Source organism: Miscanthus floridulus, chromosome 6 (genome assembly GCF_019320115.1).
Source record: "Miscanthus floridulus cultivar M001 chromosome 6, ASM1932011v1, whole genome shotgun sequence".
In the NCBI taxonomy this organism is placed as follows: domain Eukaryota; kingdom Viridiplantae; phylum Streptophyta; class Magnoliopsida; order Poales; family Poaceae; genus Miscanthus; species Miscanthus floridulus.
In genome coordinates, this window is record NC_089585.1 from 125950034 (window position 1) to 125973384 (window position 23351).

A 23351-nucleotide genomic window follows, 5' to 3' on the forward strand; every position below is an offset into this window, starting at 1 on the left:
AGTCAGAAGACCTTGACCACGGCGTTACTCCGAACCCCGACCCCTCGTCCCTCCGACGAAGACTCACAGGAACCAGAAGGCATGCGGACCAAGGCTGGGAGAGGCTAATAAGTCAAAACCACTGTACTACAGCCCATACCCTGTGTAGGGCAGCATTCTATAATCAACCTGACATTCTACAGAGACATCAACAGTATTGTAGGTGCTTATCTTCCTTCGTACTCATCAGGATGAAGAACTAGGCCAGGTAGACATGAGCCACAAGACTAAGTAGAGTACGCATCCTAAAGCCCTCACCCTTGTAAAAGCCAGCCCCTTCCTCTATAAAAGGGGATGTGCTTCCTCCATCAAAGGGATGGACTTTTGACCGAACAATACAAGACACACACACATAGTCATGCTGCTACCAAGCTCTTGACCTTCTTTCAATCCTTCCATCAGAGACTTGGGACTAGTCCCTCTCTCGATCGTTTGTACCCCCTACTACGAACCGTTCACGGTGCTAATAACACGAGCAGCAACAAACTGGACGTAGGGATATTCAGCCCGAACCAGTATAAATCTTATGTCCTTTAGCGCACCATCCGAGCCTAACGCGCATTACTATAAATTTACTTGCCGGTGTTCGTACGAAACACCGACACTGCTCAAACCCCGCTGTAAGTAATAAAGTAATATGCGTACTGTTATTTACTCTTTATCTACTATCTCCCACCAATCATTTGGAGGGACCGTACTGCCCGTGCCACGAACACTGTATGTTCAGTTCCTCTACGGCCTCGCGCCCCCCGTGGATGCGTATGCTCGGGGCTCCGAATGATGCTGGCACCATCCCCCCTCACATCTGAATTCGTGGGAATGGCGAGCTACGCTCCTGCCACTCTCCACGAACTCCTAGATGACGAGGGTGAGACAACGGCTCCAGCATCGGCGATGTGGCACCTCGCCACCGTCCATTCTGGGAGTATGCTATGGCGGACGCTCTGGGATAGCCGATGGTGGTTGTGGAATCTGCACAGACTCACACCCCTCTAGACCTGTGTGCGGGGGCCCTCGCATCTACGCAAGCGCACGCTGAGGAATTACAACAACGGTGACAGAACCAGCCGCCGCCTGTGGCGGCGCATTCGGTACAGCACGTTGCGCCCCATGCGCATGGCCTGATGGGTGGCGCCCGGGGTCATGCCCATCAGGTCCAACATGACATCATGAACGAGGGGAACGATCTCCCATAGTTCACTCAGGCTGGCCAGAACATCACCGTTGTGGCAATGCTTCTGCGCGGTGTTCCCGAACCCGTCGACCGCCAGGAGCGGGCAGTCTACCAGAACCTCCGGGTTCTAGTAGAAGCCACCGCTGTTCAACAGGCAAAAAGCTTCACATCATGACTCCGACACGCGCCCTCTCTCCCCACCGGGGGAATGGGGACACACTAGATGGATCACTCCATTTGCTCGCCGCTACAGCCGCCAGGTGAGGCTTAGGGGGTGACAGCCGCACCATGGTCCGACCTAGCTCCTGCTCCCCACCAACCGTTGGTACACGAGCGGCCCGGTCCACACCAGGACGCTCGCATCATCGTCAACAACCGACATCGAGCCTGGCACGATGATGATGTCCACCGGGCGGTGGCAAGAGCAGGCAACACGGATCCTGATCGAACCATCGAGGGGAGTGGTGAAACGCGCCCCAGGCACGGTCACCGATCGGACGACCAGAGTCCTAGCCCTGAGGGTCCAGGGCCGTGGGCCTTTGACCGGTGTATCCGGAGAGCGTTGTTCCCACAGCGCTTCCGATCGCCCACCAACATCACCAAGTACACCAGGGAGACAAACCCCGGTATTTGGCTTAAAGATTTCTGGCTCGCCTGTCGAGCCGGAGGGGTGGATGATGACTATTTCATCATTCAGTATCTCCCCATCTGTGTGGGGGGGGACATGTTCGGGCATGGCTTGAATTCCTCCCACACAACAGCATCCGCGACTGGGTGGACCTCAAGAGGGTCTTCGTCGGGAGTTTCTAGGGGACGTATGTCTGCCCTGGGAACTCCTGGGACCTTAAGAGTTGCCAGCAGGAGCCCAGCGAGTCCCTGCGGGACTACATCAGTAGGTTCTCCAAACAATGCAATGCCCTCCCTGATGTCGTCGACGTAGACATTATCAGTGTGTTCCTCTCCGGGATGACCTGCGAGTCCCTAATCCACAAGCTTGGATGCCTGAAGCCCCGTACCATCCGTGACCTGCTCGACGTCGCCACTAACCACGCCTCCGACGAGGAAGCGGTTGGAGCGGACTTCAACGGAGGCCAGGACAAAGGCAAGGCCAAGCGCATGGACCAAGACAAGGGCCCCTCCACACAGAGGGGCAAGAAGAACAAAAAGTACCGGCGCCGACTGGACAACACCGCGCTGGTTGCCGCAACTGACCACATGGAAGCTCCTACACTACTTCACCGACCACAAAGTCATGGTCGTCACTTCATACCCACTCGGGGACATCATCCGCAACCGCGATGCCGCAGGATGGATCTCTAAGTGGGCTCTCAAACTCATGAGCCACAACATGAGGTACATCCCCCATACCGCCATTAAATCTTAGGCTCTCGTGGATTTTGTCACCAAATGGATAGAGGTACAGCTACCGACCCCGGACGTCACCCACGAGTACTGGACAATGTACTTTGACGGGTCCGTAATGGCGCCCGGCTCAGGGGCTGGAGTGGTTCTGATCTCCCCGGATGGGAGTAGGCTCCGCTACGCCATCTGCCTCCACTTTTCAGCCTCAAACAACGCCGCAGAGTACGAGGCCCTCATCAACGGACTACGCATCACCATCATGCTCGGTGCTATGCGACTCTACGTTCACGGTGACTCAAAGCTAGTCGTTGATCAGGTCATGAAGGAGTCCTCCTACAAAAGCCCCTCATGGCAGCATACTGCCAAGAGGTGCATAAGCTCAATGACAAATTCCAGGGGATCGAGCTACATCACGTTCCTCGAAGGGACAACGATGCCGCTGATTTCCTTGCGAAATTGGCTGCCAGGAGGGATCCATCCCCAAGCAAGGTCTTCATCAACGACGTCCACAAGCCGTCCACCCGCATCCTAGAAGGTATGATCCAGACACACCCTAGTGCCAAGCCAGCACTCGGGGGCTTCGACCCCAACACCAAGCCGGCGCTCGGGAGCTCCGATCCCAGTACCTCCATGAAGACATCACCCATAAACGTCACTGTATTGGCACTCGATCAAACTGACTAGCGAGCGCCGCTACTCACCTACCTCCTCGAGGAGGTTCTCCCACCCGAAAGGACTAAAGCCCGATGGATCGCTCGATGCGCCAAGACCTTCGTCACGCTCGGTGATGAGCTCTACAAATGGAGTCCGTCAGGAGTGCTCATGAAGTGCGTCCCCACCAACCAGGGGAAGTAGCTCCTCCTTAAGGTCCATACCAGGATTTGTGGACATCACACAGCCCCAAGGTCGCTGGTCGGAAAAGCCTTTTGCCAAGGTTTTTACTGGCCCATCGTGCTACGAGATGCAGAAGAGGTTGTCCACAGGTGTGAAGGATGTCAGTTCTATGCTCGGCAAACCCATTTGCCACCACAGGAGCTCTGAACTATCCCCATCACCTAACCATTCATGGTCTGGGGCCTTGACATGGTGGGGCCCCTCAAAAAGGGGCCAGGTGGCTTCACTCACCTACTCATAGCAGTCGACAAGTTCACCAAGTGGAGAGAGGCCAAGCCCATTACCAACATCCGCTCAGAGGAGGCAGTCAAATTCTTCCTCGACATCATCTACCGATTCGGCGTACCTAACTATATCATCACTGACCACAAGATTAACTTTATTGGAAAGAAGTTCCTAGACTTCAGTGAAGGATATGGCATTATGATCGACTGGGCCTCGATCGTACATCCATCAACTAACGATCAGGTCGAACGTGCCAATGGCATGGTCCTCCAAGGACTTAAGTCATGCATCTTCGACCGACTCAACAAGTACGCCGGGCGATGGGTTGTAGAGGTCCCAGCGATCCTCTAGAGCCTGAGAATGACCCCCGATCCATAGGGTTCACACCCTTCTTCCTGGCCTACGGAGCTGAGGCAGTGCTACCCTCCAACCTCGACCATGGCGCCCCAAGAGTGAAGGCTTTCGATCACGATCGAGCCATGGAGGCTCAACAAGATGCAGTCGACCTGCTCGAAGAGGCCCATGAGACGACCATCATCCGCTCCGCTCGCTACCAACAAACCCTCTATAGGTACCACAAAAGGAAGATCAGAGGGAGGATACTCAAAGTCGGCGATCTTGTACTCTAGAGGACCCAATCAATGAAGAAAAAACACAAGCTCTCTCCACCATGGGAAGGACCCTATACGGTGACCGAAGTAATCCAACCGGGCACCTACCGACTAGAGGACAACAGCGGCAATGTTCTCACCAACACTTGGAACATTGAACAGCTACGTTATTTTTCCGCTAAATTTGGTCTAACCACTTTTTAGTCAACACTTGTCCCTGTAAAGCACCCTAGCCCGAACACTTTCAGCCCGGGTCGCTCGGGGGCTCCATAAGGGTACAATACTGAATACTACCTCTTATTTTTACTCTCTTTTTTACTGTCACTTGGTAAACAACTTCGTCCCCGAATGGAAGCACATTCCTTTTCCTTTGATTGCCCTACGTAACTTTTGTTCTTACTCCTAACCGAACGCACCCCGCCATGACCTACGGTTACGAGCAGCCAAGCCCCGCGGGCCATGCCTAGGCTCTTAAAAAAGCTGCAGCCTATGGAACTAATGGGCAGGTACAAAAAAGAAAGGACAAAAAACAAAAGATATACTAGGATAAAAACAAGGAACAGATAGTGATTTCTATCAAAAAATAGTACTGATGTATTCATTGATACAAGAAACACACCGAGAGATAGGTAGGGAGCTAAGGGATGCCCCATGTAGGCCATGCCGACTCCGCCATGAACGATGAGTATGGGTCTCGGTCAGACATTTCCGACTGGAGCTCTCCAAACCCTATCACTCGGGTCATCAAGGTAACACTACCAAACCCCCTCTATTTCGTTATAATCATTTCATACATCCATACGCACATTCATTCCATACGCCCATGCCTCTTGGATGATTCGGGCCCTAAACCGCCTGAGGGCTCGAGAACTAAGCATCGCACGTGCAGCGAAATGCATCACAACGCTCTGTGTTGCGTCATGAAGCAGCAGTTGCGTCATTCGACATGAGCAACAACAGAGCCAGGGGAGAAAAACAGAGATGAGCCCCGTGCGGCCCTCGCCTAGTCTGGTAGATAGGGTCATCTCAACCTTCTTGTTTGATCCTGAACTTCTTGCTAAGCCTATAGAATCATCATCAAGGGGAGGCCGTTAGGCCATCTGGGTCATTCTCCGGAATGACCTAGGCATTTGCTGGGTTACAGGTAAAGGAGCAATGGAATGTCACAAGAGGGCTATGCCAACCCCATCTTGAACGACGGACCCATATTCCACTCGATCATACCCATTAGCAAACTCACCGAGCATGTCACTCGAGCCTAAGCGATCAGGACAAGTGACAAAACTTAGCCCCTCTGGTTGTGAGGAACTGAGGACATGGTAACACACGCAACTCACACCGACCCCTACTAAGGCCCAATAGGGCTCGGGGGCTCAAGACACAAAACACCTAGGTCTGCGACCCTGAACTCGCCCTATCTGGCTACGCTCATACTGCGCTCTAAAACACCCGGGTCTGTGACCCCGAACTCACCCCATCTGGCTATGCTCCGACTGTGCTCCAAAACACCTAGGTCTGCGACCCCGAACACGCCCCATCTGGCTATGCTCCGACTGCGCTCCAAAAAACCCGGGTCTGCAACCCCGAACTTGCCCCATCAGGATCTACAAGCTCTAGCTCGCCCAATCCCAAACTAACCAAATTAACTGCCTCACCCGATCCCACGGCGCGCATCGACGCCAGGATCCGCAAGCTCCCTCTCAACCGACCCCTAAAAAACTAAAGCACCTCGGCCGCGCAACGATGTCTTGGTTAAACAAAACTCCATCTTGACTGAAGAACACACGCACAAGCCCGCTAACAAACACCCCCTAGACGGTTCTGCCCGATCCGCCCGGGGGCTCAGGGGCTACACCCGTGGGTGCGCTCGCGCGCACCTCCCCTGCTGGCAACATGGAAAACCCCCTAGACGGTTCTATCCGAACTGCCTTGGGGCTCGGGGGCTACACCCGTGGGAGCACACGTGCACCCGCCGTCAAGGTAAAAATCCCCCAGACGATTCTGCCCGAATCGTCCGGGGGCTCGGGGGCTCCTATTGGATTCATAAACCTAGGGTCCCTCGCGGACCGGCTTCCCCGCAAAGGCTCGGCCCAAGCAGACAACGCACAACTCATGGGCTGGCCCAAGTGTCTAAAACAACAGGCCAGAAAAGGACGGTCTAGTCACCGACTGAAAGGTTAGGCCGAGGAGGAACAACGTCCGCTTGTCGACTCTAACCCACCTCTCTAACCGTAGCGTTCACTTCGATCTCTAGCCGCCTCCGGACGGTCTCTCCGACCGAAAGGCCTAGCAAAGCACTACCTCCGACTCTGACCCCACGTCTCTGACCGGGGTATGCAAAGACTCTGCTCACTGCTCTTCTCCGACATGCGCACCCAGAGCCGACTAGGACCAATCGACCGGGGACGCCCGCCCAAAAGGGACTAGGGAATGAACGGAGAAAGCAAGGCAAGGCGTCCAAGTCAAACCATGATACCAGGGACCGTACCCTATCACTTGCAGGAATAGGACTCTGTAACCGCCCTAACACAAATAGTATTATAGGCGCCGATATTTTCCTCTACAGTATTGTGGGCGTCGTTAACTCCCATACGGCCCCACATGCCTCTGGGCGTCGATAGTGTTGCGGGCGCCGGGATTTACCATACCAAGTGAACATGGTGAAACTCCTCACATGCCTCTAGGCATCAACATTATATGCAGGTGCCGACATCTGCCATATCCAAAATAAGACGACGTAACCTCCCATGTACAACCGACATCCAACAGTGTTGTGGGCGCCTATCATCCTCCTGTACCTGCCGGCGTGGGCAACAAGACTTAGAAGCATATGAACTCTCTCCCTCTCACTTGTAAGGCCATCCCCTTCATCTATAAAAGGGAATGCGCTCTCTCCCAAGAGACCCAAGTTGATTCAAGTTCATACAAGTTATTCCAGATTCATTAGATCAACCAAGTTCACTAGCTCACAACCACAGAACTGCCAGGTTCGGACCTCAAGCACACGTTTGAACACTTAGCTCATAGAGAAGCTCCTATCGCTCTCAGCCCTTCTGACCGGAGCTGACCGGACCTCTCGTGCACCCCATCTTTCTCCTTCTCGTTTGTAACCACACTACAAACTTCGAGCACCTAGGCTCAGGAATAAAGTCACTGACCGACTCAAACTGGACGTAGGGCACGTTGCCTGAACTAGTATAAACCATGTGTCATTGAGTGCTAGGCCACCTCCGATCACAACATACGGCAAAACTATAAATATTTACTTATTGGTCACTTTCTGCACCGACACATACATTGATTAGTGTAATTACACCTAATAGTCATTGCTAAGATCATCTTCATATCTACACATAAGGGATATCACTAAGGGAGATAAAGAACATAGCTTGTCCCCCTTCATAACCAGATCCTATGTGCTACCTACATTGGCGAGTGGACTACAAAGGACTCAACGAGAGTGTCACGTCCATGATCTACCACATGACCCAGAATATAGGGTGTATCAGTAGGTAAACAATGTATACGCACCACGCTTACACAATGTCGACCACCCACCCATGGATCCTTAGGGTGAGCGTTATACGAACATATGCATGAATATGATGATAATCCAACTATACTGGGTATATAATCAAAGTAGACGATGAACATTATAACGAAGAACATGAATAAGATGAATACTAATATTGTCATAACAATTGTAGCAAGCATATAAAAGTAATGGAGATACAAAAGAGAGAAGGGGTACAAAGATTATACCGAACCACGCTCTTGACATGATCGGGAATCCAAGCGAAGCCTGCTTGTCTCCCTCTAGACCTAGCCTAACTAGCTATGCCCTAGAATATGATGGATCTCTAAGGATGATTAGGGTTTTTGTTTTCTCAAATGACTTGATGCCTTCAAGGGGAGGGGCAGGGGCTGATTATATAGCCCAGAGCATCCAACGTGAGCCCTTCGATCAAACCGACTTAAGAAACGTCATAGATGCAACCTAGGAGGCGGTGGAAAACCGACTTGATGATGTAGAGGCTGAAAGGTGGGCCCTAGGGCCGGGTGGCCTGCAGGTGGCAGCCCCTAGCTCTCTGCCTTGACGTGGTGTCCTCTAGTGTCCTCTAGAACCTTCTAGTGTCCATTTCATGGTGGATAAGCGCAATTATATCTGACATGTAGGTCCACCTTGATGGTTTTCTAGATAAACCCTACAGAAATCACAGATTCACCAAAACTCATGGAATTTATTAGTTTAAACCCCTAGACCTTTGTTGGTGATATCAATTGTGCCCTTATGAATGTTTTATTGATGATTTATAATGGTTGTTAACTAAAGCCAACAAACTCCCCCAAGCTTAACCTTTGCTAGTCCCTTAGCAAAGCTAAACTCAGCAAAATGGATCAGGAGTTGCTACAATGCTCTCACTCCTTAAAAGTACACATGCGTTCAAAAAAGAAGTCTCCTCTGGATTAAAATAAACTAATTTGACTTTCAAATTTACCCATATTATCTTCAACTATGGGGCTTCTTAGCCTTCACTTGGGTCTTGAGCAATTGAAAGATAGAACAATCAAGTCAAGCACTATGTCTCAAGTTCTTTGCTCAACCATTATTCCGAAGTTTTTATAGGTTTTCAAAATAAAACTCAGAGCTTCCATTGTATGACACTCTCATGTCTCTCAATATATGTGGTATTTGTGTATCCTCACAAAGGCAATAATAATATTATGTCTTTCTCTTCCTACAACTAAGGCTTATGTAGAGCTCATAGGAGTGAAAAAAGCATGAAAGAGCATACTTACAATACATATATTGTAAAGTCAAACCTCGGATCCAAAGAGAGTTAAGTCATATAATCAAATCAAGATGTGCATGTGTGTGGATGTCTATGGTGGCTAACCTAATTCTACTTTGCTCCTTGAAAACATATCTCTTTTTTAAAATATGGGTTATCTTATTCATCTCTTTTTTTCTTTTTTTTCAGGCGGGCATTGGAGTACCCATTGTTTTACATATCTCAGACACTTGTCCATTTTTCAACACTTTTTTCCTTTTTTCTTCTTTTCATGAATAATTTTTGCATAGCATCATGCTTTTTTTGCTGCAACAAAACTTCTGAGAGATAGCAACAAAAATTTGGAGCATTTATTTGGTGAATATCCTATAGGGTATATTTTTTGTGTTCACTCTCAGTGTAAGAGTAAAATATTTTTAGGTGGATCAAGATGGAATGACATGTTGTTGCGCCTACCCCCACTGTAGGAGTAGTGCATATATAGGTGGTGTGTACGTGATCTTGATTTTAAGAGCATGACAAACCTCTCATAAGGGTCAACAAAGCTTGAGTAAACTCAATGCAATGCAAGCAACATATATGTGGAAGTTTTTAAATCTAAGTATCATATATGGCTCTGGCAGAAATTCAAGCTTTGTCATATAAGGAACTCATCATGAAGTATTTTTATGTTTTTTTCAAAAGATAAATCTCTGGAACTCTAGTATCTCTAGGAACAAGATAAACAACAGCTCAGACATTCTCATATCATATCCGTCAATTACCTAGACTTAGATCAAGCATATGCTACCCACGAGTTTCAAGTTCACAGTAAATTCTTATATCAAAACAGTCGTATACAAAACTCGAGAGAATTCAAGGCTGAAAACTAGGTACTTGAAAGGAATTACAACAGAGCAGCTATTCATCATTTCCATAGCAAGGGATTATCTTTAGAGTCCATTTTATTTATTCAGCTCTTAAAAGCAGAAAACTAGACGCATACTTTTTTATTTTGTTTTCAAAATTTAAGATCACACCTTATTAATATCTATAACTAGCTAAGATAAATTTTTATTTTATTTTAGTTTGTTATATATCGTTTTATTTTATTATATCTAGCATAAAGCAAACTCAAAATAGTAAAACTAAGGGAAAGAAATACTTAGCTAGATACACAGGGGATGCTTCTCCCCCAAGCTAGATGTTGTTGTGAATGATTGTTGAATGTTGAGTGATCTTTGTCGGAGCAGGTTTCCTAGCTGATATTCTTCTCATTCATCCAGAAGTTGCGTTCCTCATGTGTAGCGAGTACAGCCGCGGTTCAGGAAGATGTACTTTGGGTGGATGAAGATAGCCAAATAAACTTGCTCTTGATCTTATGTGTCATCCGCGATCTATCACATGACCCGGAATATAGAGTATATCCGCAGGTAAACAACGTATAAGCACCACACTTGCACAATATCGACCACCCACCCATGGATCCTTAGGGTGAACGCTATATGAACATATGCATGAATATGATGATAATCGAACTATACTAGGTATATAATTAAAGTATACGATGAATATTATAACGAAGAACATGAATAAGATGAATACTAATATTGTCATAACAATTGTAGCAAGCATATAAAAGTAATAGAGATACAAAAGAGAGAAGGGGTACAAAGATTATACCGAACCACGCTCTTGACACGATCAGGAATCCAAGTGAAGCATGCTTGCCTCCCTCTAGACCTAGCCTAACTAGTTATGCCCTAGAATATGATGGAGCTCTAAGGATGATTATGGTTTCTGTTTTCTTAAATGACTTGATGACTTCAGGGGGACATGGGCTGATTATATAGCCCACAGCGTTCAACGTGAGCCATTGTATCAAACTGACTTAAGGAACGGCGTAGATGCAACCTAGGAGGCGGTGGGAAATCGACTTGACGACGCGGAGGCTGACAGGTGGGCCCTGGGGCCGAGCGGCCTGCAGGCGGCCCCACCTGGCAGCCCCTCGCTCTGTCTCGGCGTGGTGTCCTCTAGAACCTTCTAGTGTCCGTTTCGCGGTGGATAAACACAATTAAATCTGACATGTAGGTCCACCTTGACGGTTTTCTAGATAAACCCTGCAGAAATCACAGATTCACCAAAACTCATAGAATTTATTAGTTTAAACCCCTAGACCTTTGTTGGTGATCTCAATTGTGCCCTTATGCATGTTTTATTGACGATTTATAATGGTTGTTAACTACCGTCAACAGAAGCATCTTGGATCCTACTTGTGGCTTTTTGCTTTTAGATATTTATGAAAATAGATAGTTGTTTCACAGTTATTTCAAAGGAGATAGAGAGAGAGGGGTATGTAATATACTTGTTTTATCCAAACAACTTACAACTTTTCCATATCACATAGCTCACAACTTTTTCCATTGCTCACAGCTAAACCAAGCAAACCCTAGACACCGCATGTTAAGGCAGCTTGTCGCGGTCCCTGGTGTCTCGTCTACCTTTGATAATGTCCCACCATTCATATTGGACCATTTAAACACTATATGGTGGTGTATTGTTTACGTTTTAGTCCTTTTGGCCTATTGAAATGGCAAATTTGATCAACTTAAAATTTTGTTTCATTCCTGACACAACTGAGAACTGCGCCAACTCGGAAACTTTCAGTAATTCAGTTCACCAGTGTCGGCCCTGCTGCTCTTCCACTAGCGTCGGCCTCCCCAAATCCCTGGAATATGTCCAGATTGCCCCCACAATGCAGCTCACTTGAGCCTCTTTCCCCTCGAGTCTAATCCGTGCGCCCTCGTGACAGGCAAGACGAAGTAGAAACTGGGAAAATCACTTGGTGCCGACATAGCCCAGTGCAGCTTTACCTTACTTTGATGGAACATGAACATGATGACGCGAATGGGCAAGACGTCGTCAAAAAGCAGGAGGGCCGCCGGCTGCGTGACCGGACCCGCCGCTGATCCGATCACCTGGAGCGCATGCTGCTTGCTGGTGGAGCTACACGACCACGCCCGCCGCCGGCGCCGAACAATGAACCGTTCAAAGCCGTTGCGCTACGTGTCCAACACACCGGGGAGCCACAGACGCAGGGCGCCGCGCGCGCGAGCGCGTGCCGGTCGATGATGGCGAGAAGTAGGCGGGCGCGTGCGCTCCAGTCCAGCTGCCCCCTGCTGCGGCCCGGCCAAGGCGCGCGCGAGGTGCATGCATACGGGGCTCGTGGATCGCTTTTGGAACGGAGGCGCCGCACACGTAGAGGCGCCAGGCACCAGACATCATTAGCCTGGACCGGGAGAATTGTAGAAAATGGGGTTCAAAAGCGGCACACGAATCGGCCGTGTTGGACTCGGTCGCCTGGGACTGGGACTCCTGTGTCTGGGAGGCTCGAACCTGGTGGGACGGAAACACGGAGTGGACTCGAAAGCGGAAAGGAGCTCGGCCGCGAGACCCGGGACGGTCGGGGCGGACCGGCGCAGGGCTCCTGCCTGCGGCATCGGGCCAGGCGTTGCACGGTCGAGCCCAGCTTCCGTGTAGCCCGTGTATAGTTAGAGGGCTCGTTAGTTCCAGCCCTGTGGGCTGGAAGCTTGAACTCGTTGGGCCATTCTGGTATCCAGCACCACTGTGATGGCTCAGTCCGTGCTCGCGTGCGACAGGCAGCGGCGACCACAAGAAGCCGCAAGGCGATGAAACGTCGTGAAATATCCACGTTCACTTCGCACGGCCAGCTCCGTGGTGAGTCGGACACCGCTCGGCGTTTGCTTGTGACTTTACACAGCATCTGTCCTCGACCAATCTTGTTCATGGATGACGACCCTAGTGATGCTCTCGACAGTCAAGACTCAGGAGTCACAGTCATACAGCGATACGGACGCAATAGTCTTCGCCGTTGTTTATTTGCCGAAACAAGGAGAGAGCAAGACGCGAGCGCCCACCGCCTGTTTACGGCCAGTGAAAAGACTCGAGCGTCATGGGATGCATCAAAGGTTCGCTATCATTACCCGAACAGCACAGACCCAAGACCGAAATTTTCTTCGGCCGGTTGCAGCCTGTTGCGCAAGATCGTGGCTACGGACAAATTCGACGCCGGCGAGATCACGCCGTGCAGCAGCAGGCCGACAACGTGCACATCACCGGCCCTTCTCCTTTGGGACAAAGGCACAAAGCTGACGGCCGCTGCCGCTTGGAGCCGCGGTTGCCTACAAGATCGCTATAACCAGCCGCGCCGTGCGTCACGACGCGGTGCCCCATGCGCGTGCTGGCACGGGGACGATGGACACTTGACAGCCGAGCAGCCAACTGATGACCGTCTAACCGGAGTCCTGATCGGCAGCTGCCTGATCCCGAGACTGCCTAGCTGAATCACAATTCACAATCCCGTAGTTGTCTCCTGTGCACGCACTAGCGCACTTTGAAACTGTATGCCGCTCCTGTTGGCTCAGTATCTTCACGTCCTCTCCTCCATTCGAAGAGAACTCTGATCGTCTCACGTGCAGGCTGGCCGACGAGTGGAAATGGTCGCTCTCTCCAAACTAGCCTTGGTGTCCGCAGTGGCGCTGCTGGGCTGGGCGTACCAGGCCACCCGGCCGCCGCCCCCGGCGATCTTGGGCCCCCCAGGAGGGCCGGTGATCACCTCCCCTCGAATCCGGCTCAAAGACGGCCGGCACCTGGCCTACAGGGAGGAAGGAGTGCGCAGGGAGAACGCCAGGTTCAGGATCATCTTCATCCATGACTTCTCCTCCACCAAGGAGAGCGGGTTCCCCGTGTCCCAGGTAACAACCGGCCGACTGTTCTTGATCGTTTCGTAAACTGGAATTGAGCAGCGTGTTGTGTTGTGTGTTCGGGTGTTCGTACTCAAGAGTTCGTTAGGTTGTTAACGCTCGGGCCTCCACGACTGTATGCAGGAGCTTGTGGAGGAGCTCGGCATATACATGCTCTTCTTCGACAGAGCCGGGTACGGTGACAGCGACGCCAACCCGAAGCGCAGTCTCAAGAGCGACGCCACGGACGTCGAGGAGCTCGCCGACGCGCTGCAGCTCGGGGACAAGTTCTACGTGGTAGGGTGCTCCATGGGCGGCTACCCAGTGTGGAGCTGCCTCAACTACTGGTCTTCGTGGAGGCAACGTGGGACAAAATAACCAGCCTGCTGATGCTGTCTGGGAAGGATGGCCAAATAATGTTTAGGAGATCCTCAATTTTGATCTCAATGAGGATGTAGAGAACCCACCAGAGCTTAATCTAAATGAGGTCCCTGACATTCAGGAGATGATTATTGACCCAGTCATTCAAGGCCCTCAACATCATGAAATGTTTCTTGAGCTCAGTGATCTGCTTAATCAAGTAAACAAGGAGGAGGAAGATGATAATGTGAACAATAGCTTTGGATCACATTCAGGAGGATTTTGCCAATGCCTTGAATGATCCACCAGTTGTTGATGTGAATATCCCTATCTTGGATGGGTCGGCTGATAATTTCATGCCTTTAGAGATTCAGAAGGATGACCTCATGAACGATGCAGAGATTCAACAAATTGTGGCTGAGGAAGCCCAGAATGAGGGTATGGGGCCTCAAAATCTACAAGTTGGCATGGTCCTGATCGGTGATCAGCTCAATGCTTCCACCCAATCCCTCTTTGAAAGACACAACTACGAGTCCTTTATGGACCCAGCTGGGCCTTGGGCTAAATTCTTTGCACCTAGTCCTAACAAGGTCCCTTAGTTCTTGATCCCCAGTGATTGGGCCAACTACTTCACTGCCCTCTTGATGTCCCCAGGCCATTTTAGTCATGCCAAACAATTCATGCAGTCCAATGCTCTCTTGGGTAGTATTAATAATGGTCAGAAAATTGGTTTCACTCTGCCTGCTTCTTGTCCTGTGAAGACCTTCCCTTCCTGCACAGTTAAAGCACATGTTGCAGATGATGAAGCACTGGACAGTGCCAGTATGGTGACAGAAAGTGTAGCTACAGATATGTTTGTGGACTTAAATGAAGCCCCTCGTGTTGATGAAGAAGGAAGAGTAAGAAACAACCAGAAGAAGGGGTCCCAGGATCAAGGTGAACAAAAAAGGATTCAAGGATCCAATATGTAAGGACAAGTCTTGCCTTGGCTGTAATGCCAAACCACCTTCCCTCTCAACTAAGGCCATCAGGAGTATTAGCTCCACTCTTTGTGATCTTGATGCTTCTCAAGTCACCGATGCTGCTCTTAGTAAGAAGAAGAGTCAATCGGCCCCTGTGGGAGCTGGCTATCAAAAAAAGAAGGATGCCTCAAGCAAGAAGGATGCTGCAACTTCAAGCAAGAATGATGATGACCCTCCAAGTAAGAAGAATGATGTTGCTGATAAGTAAGGACTGCTCTCCTCGCGGTGCATGGAAGAAGTGGGCAGATTTGCCTTCCTGCTTTTGCTTTTTTTAGTACCTGGAATGTTAAAATTTCTGGTAGCTTTGGCTCAAGGCATGGATGGTCTATTGATCTTTGAGATCACATGTAATGTTTCTTTCTATCTTTTGCCTGAACTATGTAGTTATGCTATGCATACTTGTACTTGGGCCTACCTCTTTACTGTTTTCTATGGATAGTACAAACTACAATAGATCTTGGAATGTTCTATGTTGGAACATTAGGGGCATCAATGCTGGTAACAAATGGGAGTCCATTAGAAATAAAATCACTGAAAATAAATGTGATATCATTAGCATTCAGGAAACCAAGAGAGAGTTTTTTTATCTTACTTATATTAGGAATTTTGGCCCCAGATCTTTTGATAGCTTCTGCTTCATCCCTTCGGTTGGAGCTTCAGGGGGTATCTTTATTGTCTGGAAGAGTTCTATCTTCTTAGGTCATGAGGTTTTCCAAAATAGGTTTGCAATTTCTGTGGAATTCTCTTCTGTCTACAATAACGATCCCTAGATTCTCACTTTAGTTTATGGGCCTTGCGATAGTGAAGGCAAGGTAGAATTCATGCACTGGTTTGAAAATATTCAAATGCTAGATGATCTTGCCTGGCTTATCATTGGTGATTTCAATCTCTACCAAAAACCTGAAGACAAAAATAGAGCAGGTGGAAATATGGGTGATATGCTCTTGTTCAATAATGCAATCAGTGCATTGGGGCTTATTGAAATTCCTCTATATGGGAGAAATTTTACTTGGACCAATAAGCAGAATCCACCTCTCTTAGAAAGGCTTGACTGGTTTTTCTCCTCTCAATCTTGGACTCTAAGGTATCCTCTTACCACTGCTCATTCCTTGGTCATGGAAATCTCTGATCATTGGCCTTGTGTGGTTAAGATCAAAACTTCCATTCCTAAGGGAGGAATCTTCAGATTTGAGAATTGTTGAATGGCACATGAAAGCTTCTTGCCTATGGTTGCTAGTTGTTGGAATGGCTCTTTTTCTCAACAGGATGCAGCCAAGCTCCTGACTGCCAAATTCAAGTCTCTAAGATGTGCTTTAAGGCATTGGCAGGATAAACTTTCAAATCTCAAGATCACAATTGAGAATGTTAAATTAGTGATTTCATTCCTTGACTCTATTGAAGAATGGAGGGATCTGCCAGTACAAGAATGGAATTTCAGAGACATCCTCAATCTGAAGCTCAGTTCTCTCCTCTACCAGCAAATGATCTACTAGAAGCAAAGAGGCAATGTTAAATGGGTACAGTTGAGGGATGAGAATTCTAAGTTCTTTCACTCAATAGCAACTGTCAAGCATAGGAGAAATTTGATCACTTCACTAAATAGCCCATCTGGTGTCCCAGTTTATGACCATAATTCAAAGGCTGAGTTCATTTGGTCTGATTTCAAGGACAGATTAGGCTTCTCAAGCTACCAGAACATGTTGTTTGACCTTGATTCCCTCTTTGGCCAGCCAAGTGATCTAAGCTCTTTAGAAGTGCCCTTTAGTAATCAAGAAATTGATGAAGTTGTGAAGAATTTGCCTCCAGATAAGTCTCCAGGGCCTAATGGGTTTAATAATGAATTTCTAAAGAAATGTTGATTTCTGATCAAGCATGATTTCTATAAACTATGTTCTGCTTTCTTCTTTGATGAGGTTTGCCTCTAGAGCATCAATGCCTCGTTTATAACCCTCATCCCAAAAGTTAATGGGCCATCTAGAATCAGTGAATATAGACCTATCTCCCTACTCAACTCCTCGGTAAAAATCATCACTAAGCTGCTGGCTAACAGACTTTAGCTCTGGATTACTAAGTTGGTCCATGTCAATCAATATGGCTTCATCAAGTCTAGATCTATTCAGGACTGTCTGGCTTGGTCCTTTGAGTATCTGTATCTTTGCCACACTTCAAGAAAGGAACTTGTAATCTTGAAGCTAGACTTTGAAAAGGCATTTGACAAAATTGAACATGAGGCTATGTTGCAAATCATAAGGAAGAAAGGTTTTGGGCAAAAATAGTTGGCTTGGTTGAAGCTTATCTTTTCTTCTTGGGACCTCTTCTGTTCTACTAAATGGTGCTCCTGATAAGGTCTTCCATTGCAGAAGAGGAGTTAGGCAGGGGGATCCTCTATCCCCTCTTCTGTTTGTGCTTGCTGCAGATTTATTACAATCAGTTCTCAACAGGGCAAAGGAGCAAGGGTTGCTCAATCTCCCAATCCCTCTTTAGTATACTAATGGCTTCCCAATCCTTCAGTATGCTGATGACACTCTATCTTTATGGAAGGATGTGCTAGGCAATTGTTTATGATAAAAGCCCTTCTAAACACTTTTGCTGATTCCACTGGTCTGAAGGTGAACTTCTCCAAGTCAATGCTAGTCCCAATTAATCTCTCGGAGGAAAGGCTTCAACATCTTGCTGCCACCTTTGGCTGCTCCACTGGTAGTCTATCTTTAACCTACTTAGGGCTCCCTTTGGGTACTACTAAACCAAGGGTTGAGGACTTCTTGCCTTTGGTGACTAGATGTGAAAGGAGACTGGTCAGCACCTCCCTTTTTCTCTCTCAAGCTGGGAAGCTCCAAATGACTAACTCTGTCTTCACATCCCTTCCCATGTTCTTCATGAGCACTTTCCATCTTTATTCCACTGTCAGGGAGCAAATTGACAAATACAGAAGGCGTTGTCTTTGAAGAGGGTCTAAAGAAAACAACAGAATCAATGCCAAGGCTGCTTGGCACATGGTGACCAAGTCAAAAGAAGAAGGTGGACTTAGGGTGCTGGACCTCAAAACTCAAAATGAGGCTATGCTCCTAATAAACTTTCACAAGTTTTACAAAAAAGCAGACATCCCCTGGGTGCATCTTATCTAGGAGAAATATTATAGTAACGGTAGACTCCCTAATCATGTCAAGAAAGGATCATTCTGGTGGAAAGATGTCTTGAAATTGTTAGATAAGTTCAAAAGCATGTCATCAGTTTCAGTGACAGATGGTGCTTCTTGCCTTCTCTAGAATGATTGTTGGATGGGTCAACCTCTAAGATTAATCTTTGCTGAATTGTTCTCTTTTGCCAAGAAGCCTCTCCTTTCACTCCAATGTGCAGCCTCAGTTACTAACACCCCTAGTCTGTTCAGCCTTCCTCTTTCAATAGAGACGTTTGCACAATTTTAGCAATTTGAAACCATCCTACAAAATCTTCAGCTGTCTGATGGTGTTGACACTTGGATGTATATTTGGGCAGCTCCATTTTCACCTCCAAGAAGGCTTACTGTCAGCTGCGTGGAAGAAATTGGTCACACCCAATCTATAAATGGATTTGGAAATCCTCTTGCCAGCATAAGCACAAGGTCTTCTTCTAGTTGCTCATTAATAGGATGACAGACTGAGCACCCTTAACATTTTGAGGAGGAAACACATGCACCTTCCTTCTTATAATTGTGTACTTTGTTCTTTGAACTCTGAGGAAACTGTTCAGCATCTATTTTTGGAACGTGAAATGGCTCAAGCCTGCTAGAATCTTGTTGGCATCATAGTTAATTTATCTCTAGACCCTTTACAAATCTTTGAGAGTTTCAAAATGCAGCTAAATGTCAGTTTTTATATGGAAGTTATCATCATTATGAGTTGGAGTATCTGGAATATTAGGAATGATGTTATTTTTAGAGGACTACCTGATACCGTTCAAAGGGCTTCAGCTATTTTTAAGCGCACTTTTGGCTTGCTCCCGTGGAAGGCTAAAAAAATATTTTCCTTCAATTGAATTATGGCTAGAGCACTCTCTGTAATTGTCTTAATTTTCTTTTTTTCTTTTTTTTGTTTCCTGAATTTCTCTCTGCCTGCGGTCTTCCCTGTAACCTTTTGCAAAACTTTTGTTTTTTTTGTTAACCTCCTTGGTTACTTTAATAAATTTTCAGTAGGGGCTATCCGAGTCCCTCCAGTTCCCTAAAAAAACTACATTCCGCACAGGTCGGTCAAGGATAGCAGCTATAGCAGCTTGCACACCGCCATCTCCATTCAGGTGAATAGGTGATCGATCAACTTGTATGCTCTAACTGTGTGGCTCAGTTGTTGCAGGCTGGCCGGAGTGGCTCTGGCCGCGCCGGCGGTGAACTACTGGTGGCCGCTGCCTGCCAACTTGTCAAGGACCGTGAACGGGAAGCTCCACGTCCGGGGACCGTAGGACCTTCTAGATCGCGCACCACGTGCTGTCGCTGCTCCACGCCTGGCTCGCGCAGAAGTGGTTTCGGGTGTCGCCGATCGTCAAGGGTGAGCGCGACGCGTTCACCGCCAAGGACTGGGAGATCCTCACCGAGCTCTAGAGGAAGTAGCGCGAAAGCGGCCAGGTCGATCTGGTACGAAACTCCATGATGAATCCAGGCACGTTCGATTTCTGCAATTTTTACCCGCACATAGGAGTATTGACCGCATGTTTTTCTTGTATAAGGCCAAAGCAACGTAGCAGGGGACCTATGAGTCACTGTGCCGCGACGCGACGATCCTGTTCGGCACGTGGGAGTTCGATCCCATGGAGATAAAGGGGGCGTTTGCGACCCTGGCCCGGAGGCCCAGCTACGCCCGTGGGCTGCAAGTTGCCATGTTTGTGGTCGATGGCCCACAAGCGAGCCTGGCTTCCCAGAGCCAAAATTGACCTCTCCGCCCGGCTCTCTGGAAACGACCGAAACCCTCGTTTCTTTGGAGTCGAGCTCGTGGCGACGCTCTTAGGCAATTTTTGGCGGCGACGGGGTGGCTCGTGTGGGCTCTGGTGGGAAGGGGAAACTTCTTCACGCGCGTCCCCGCTCTTCGCTCCCGCTCTGGCCGCCGCACGTGAAGCGAAATGGCGACGATTTCGCCGGCCTTTATATACGGGTTCCCACTCTCCACTCTCTCCTTCTTCCACTCGGTGCTTGCTCTTCCACCTCCCTCATGAGAGACCGGTGGTGAGTTGTGGTGCGTGGCGGCGGTGGCGACCTCCGGCTAGTTGTGGGTTAGGTCACTGGCGCTAAGGTTCTTCACCGCGTCCCCGCTCCGGCTGCTGCTGGGACTCCGTGGCAGCGGTGTTCCTCTTCTTCTCCGTCCGCATCTGCTTCGTCTTCTTCTCGATATGCATCCTCTACTTCTAGGTCTGCCTCCTCTCTATTGTTTGGACCCCGAGCCAAGGTGAAATCAACCCCCAATCTTCTTTTTTGTGGTGCTTCTTGAAGTTCTTAGGGTTTCTTATTCATTGCTGTTCATGATCTATTAGGGTTTTATACTTGTTATAACTGCTTCATGCTCCTATTAGGGTTACTTGTACCTTGTTGTTCTTGATCTATTGGGATCGTGATCTGTTAGGGTTGTTGATCTGTTTCAAATTAGTATTGTGCCTTGCTATTCATAACTGTTTGATGCAGTTGCTAGTGTTACTTGTACCTTGCTGTTCTTGATCTATTAGGGGTGTTGATCTGTTTCTGATTACTATTGCTCTGAGTTTTTTGTTCCATCATTGGTCGATGATGTTGTCCAAATTTTGCACTGGGAGGCATCACATACAAGATGCAGCCGTGCTTTTGTTGGCATGCATTCATTTCACATTCATGTTGATGCCTAGCAGGGTACATTAAGCTAAAATCATGTTACATTTTTACATGCTTGTAGATGGATCTGTCTTTGAGCCATGACATGCTGTGTAGGAAGGCAGCTGCCTTGACTGTTGTTATGGTTACCTTTGTATCCACTAGGCTAAAAAGGAAAACCCCTAAACCTAAAACCCCACTGCCTGATCCTATAGCACTGGCCCTGATTAGGGATGAAAATGAACAGCACAGATAGAGAACACTGAGAATGATATACAATTCCACTTATTCAGAGTGTATTTCTATGATTAGGATGAAGAGAGCTGCTTTTTTAAGTTAGTGAGAACTTTTAGAGAGAGGAGTCTTATCACTGATAGGGAGGGGGTGTCAGTAGAAGAGCAGGTTGCCATGTTTTTACATGTTGTAGGGCACAACCAAAGATTTAGGGTTGTCCACCAGTCCTTTAGGAGGTCCATCCAAACTGTCCACAAGCACTTCCATCAGGTGTTGTATGCTGTGGGTGAGCTTAGGAATGAAATGATAAAGCCAGCTAGCACTACCACTCACCTAAAGATTCTTGGAAGCCATACATGGAATCCATATTTTAAGGTAATGGTATACCCTGGGTTCATTAGTTACATTAGACCTGTTGCAATGACTGACCCATGCTTTTTAGGATGTCATTAGCTTTATAGATGGCACTCATTTCCTAGCAAGGGTTCCTAAGCGTATGCAACAAGCTTTTAGGGGTAGGAAAAAGGATCCCACCCAAAATGTGATGGTAGCTGTGAATTGTGATCTGAAATTCACTTATGTCCTGGCTAGCTAGGAGGGCTCTACCCATGATGCAACTGTTTTGGCAGATGCTGTAGCCAGGGAAGATGGCTTGAGTTTGCCAGAAGATAATTGCACACCAACACTAATTACATATTCCATGGTCTATTAACACACACTCTCACAGTAGATGTCTTGTGTAGGTAAAATGTTCTTGGTAGATGCTGGGTATGCATGCAAAAATGGTTTCCTACCTCCCTACAGGGGGGTTAGGTACCATTTGTCTGAGTATGGCCCAAGGAACAGGCCCACCAATGCAAGGGAGCTCTACAACCTTAGGCACTCATCACTTAGAGTGACTGTGGAGAGGGCTATAGGTGCACTGAAGGGCAGGTTTAGGATCTTGGACAACAAACCCTTCCACAAGTATAGGACACAAGTGAAGCTTGTAGTTGCCTATGCCATTTTGCATAACTAGATCCTAGGTTTTGGCATTGATGAAGTAGTGTCTGATGAGGAAGGTTTCACTACTTCTACTGATCCAACCAACCTGCCCTCAGCCCATCTGGACCAAGACTCTGTTGACATGGCTGAAATAAGGGATGCCATTTGCAATGCTATGTGGGAAGGGAGGGGAACAAACACTATTTGATGTAATATGTTCTTGAATTTAGCTTCTGTACCCTGCTATGGAACTCATGTGTGTGTCATGGTGATATAATAATTTGGTGGATAAAGCTGAGACCAATTTTATGCTTCATTCATTCTGTTGTTAATCTTACTATCAGCCCATTCTTGAATCATTCTATTCTTCATGATCTGTTAGTCTGTTGTTTATTTATACAACTGTTAATATTGTTGTCAGTCTGTTCTTGACTAATTCTATTGTTGATTTCATTACATGCCAGTCCTAGGATGGATTCAGTTGCATTTAAGGGTGGGTTTGTTGCTGGTACTTCAGTGATGGAGCAGCTCATCAATGGTGGTTCTACCCCTATTGTAGCTGGTGCTAGTGCTAGTGCTGCTGCCCCTGTTGCAGCTAGTGCTGGTGCTGGTGCTGCTCCAGGTGAAGCAAACCCTGTTGATGTTGCTGCTCCTGTAGCTGGGAATGGGGCTGTGAGGGCAATGAGGTGGACCAACACCACCTCTGGCTTTGTGTTTAGGAGGATGGCTGCCCTTGTTTGTGATGGTAGCAGGCTTGACAAGGTTTTCAAGGACAAATATGTGAATTCTATGGCCAAAGCCCTCAAGCTATTCTGTGGGGAGGTTGTTAGCCCAACTCAAGTGTACAACCACTTGAGGAAGTTGAGACAGAAATGGGCTAGGGTGAGCAAGTTGAAGGACCTTAGTGGTGCTCTTTGGGATGACCAGGCTCATGCTATCATGCTTGAGCAAGAGCACTACCTTGGCCACTGCAAGGTAGCAGTTTGATCTTGTCTTTGCCTTGACTACCTACATTTGCCTTTCTTAAACTACATTTGCCCAACTCTGCAGGACCATCCTAAAGATGCAAAGTTTCTTAACTGTCCTATTAGGTTCTACACTAAGA

General features: G+C 47.9%; 1 protein-coding gene across 1 annotated transcript; it reads left to right on the plus strand.

Annotated features, from left to right (window-relative positions):
* The first annotated feature begins 13129 nt into the window (after positions 1–13129).
* Positions 13130–19898, plus strand: LOC136459485 (uncharacterized). The gene is made up of 4 exons (XM_066459336.1): positions 13130–13852; positions 13985–14179; positions 19426–19442; positions 19551–19898. The coding sequence occupies exons 1-4, from the start codon at positions 13595–13597 to the stop codon at positions 19654–19656; spliced, it is 576 nt and encodes a 191-aa protein (XP_066315433.1). The 5' UTR covers positions 13130–13594; the 3' UTR covers positions 19657–19898.
* Positions 19899–23351: the final 3453 nt, after the last annotated feature.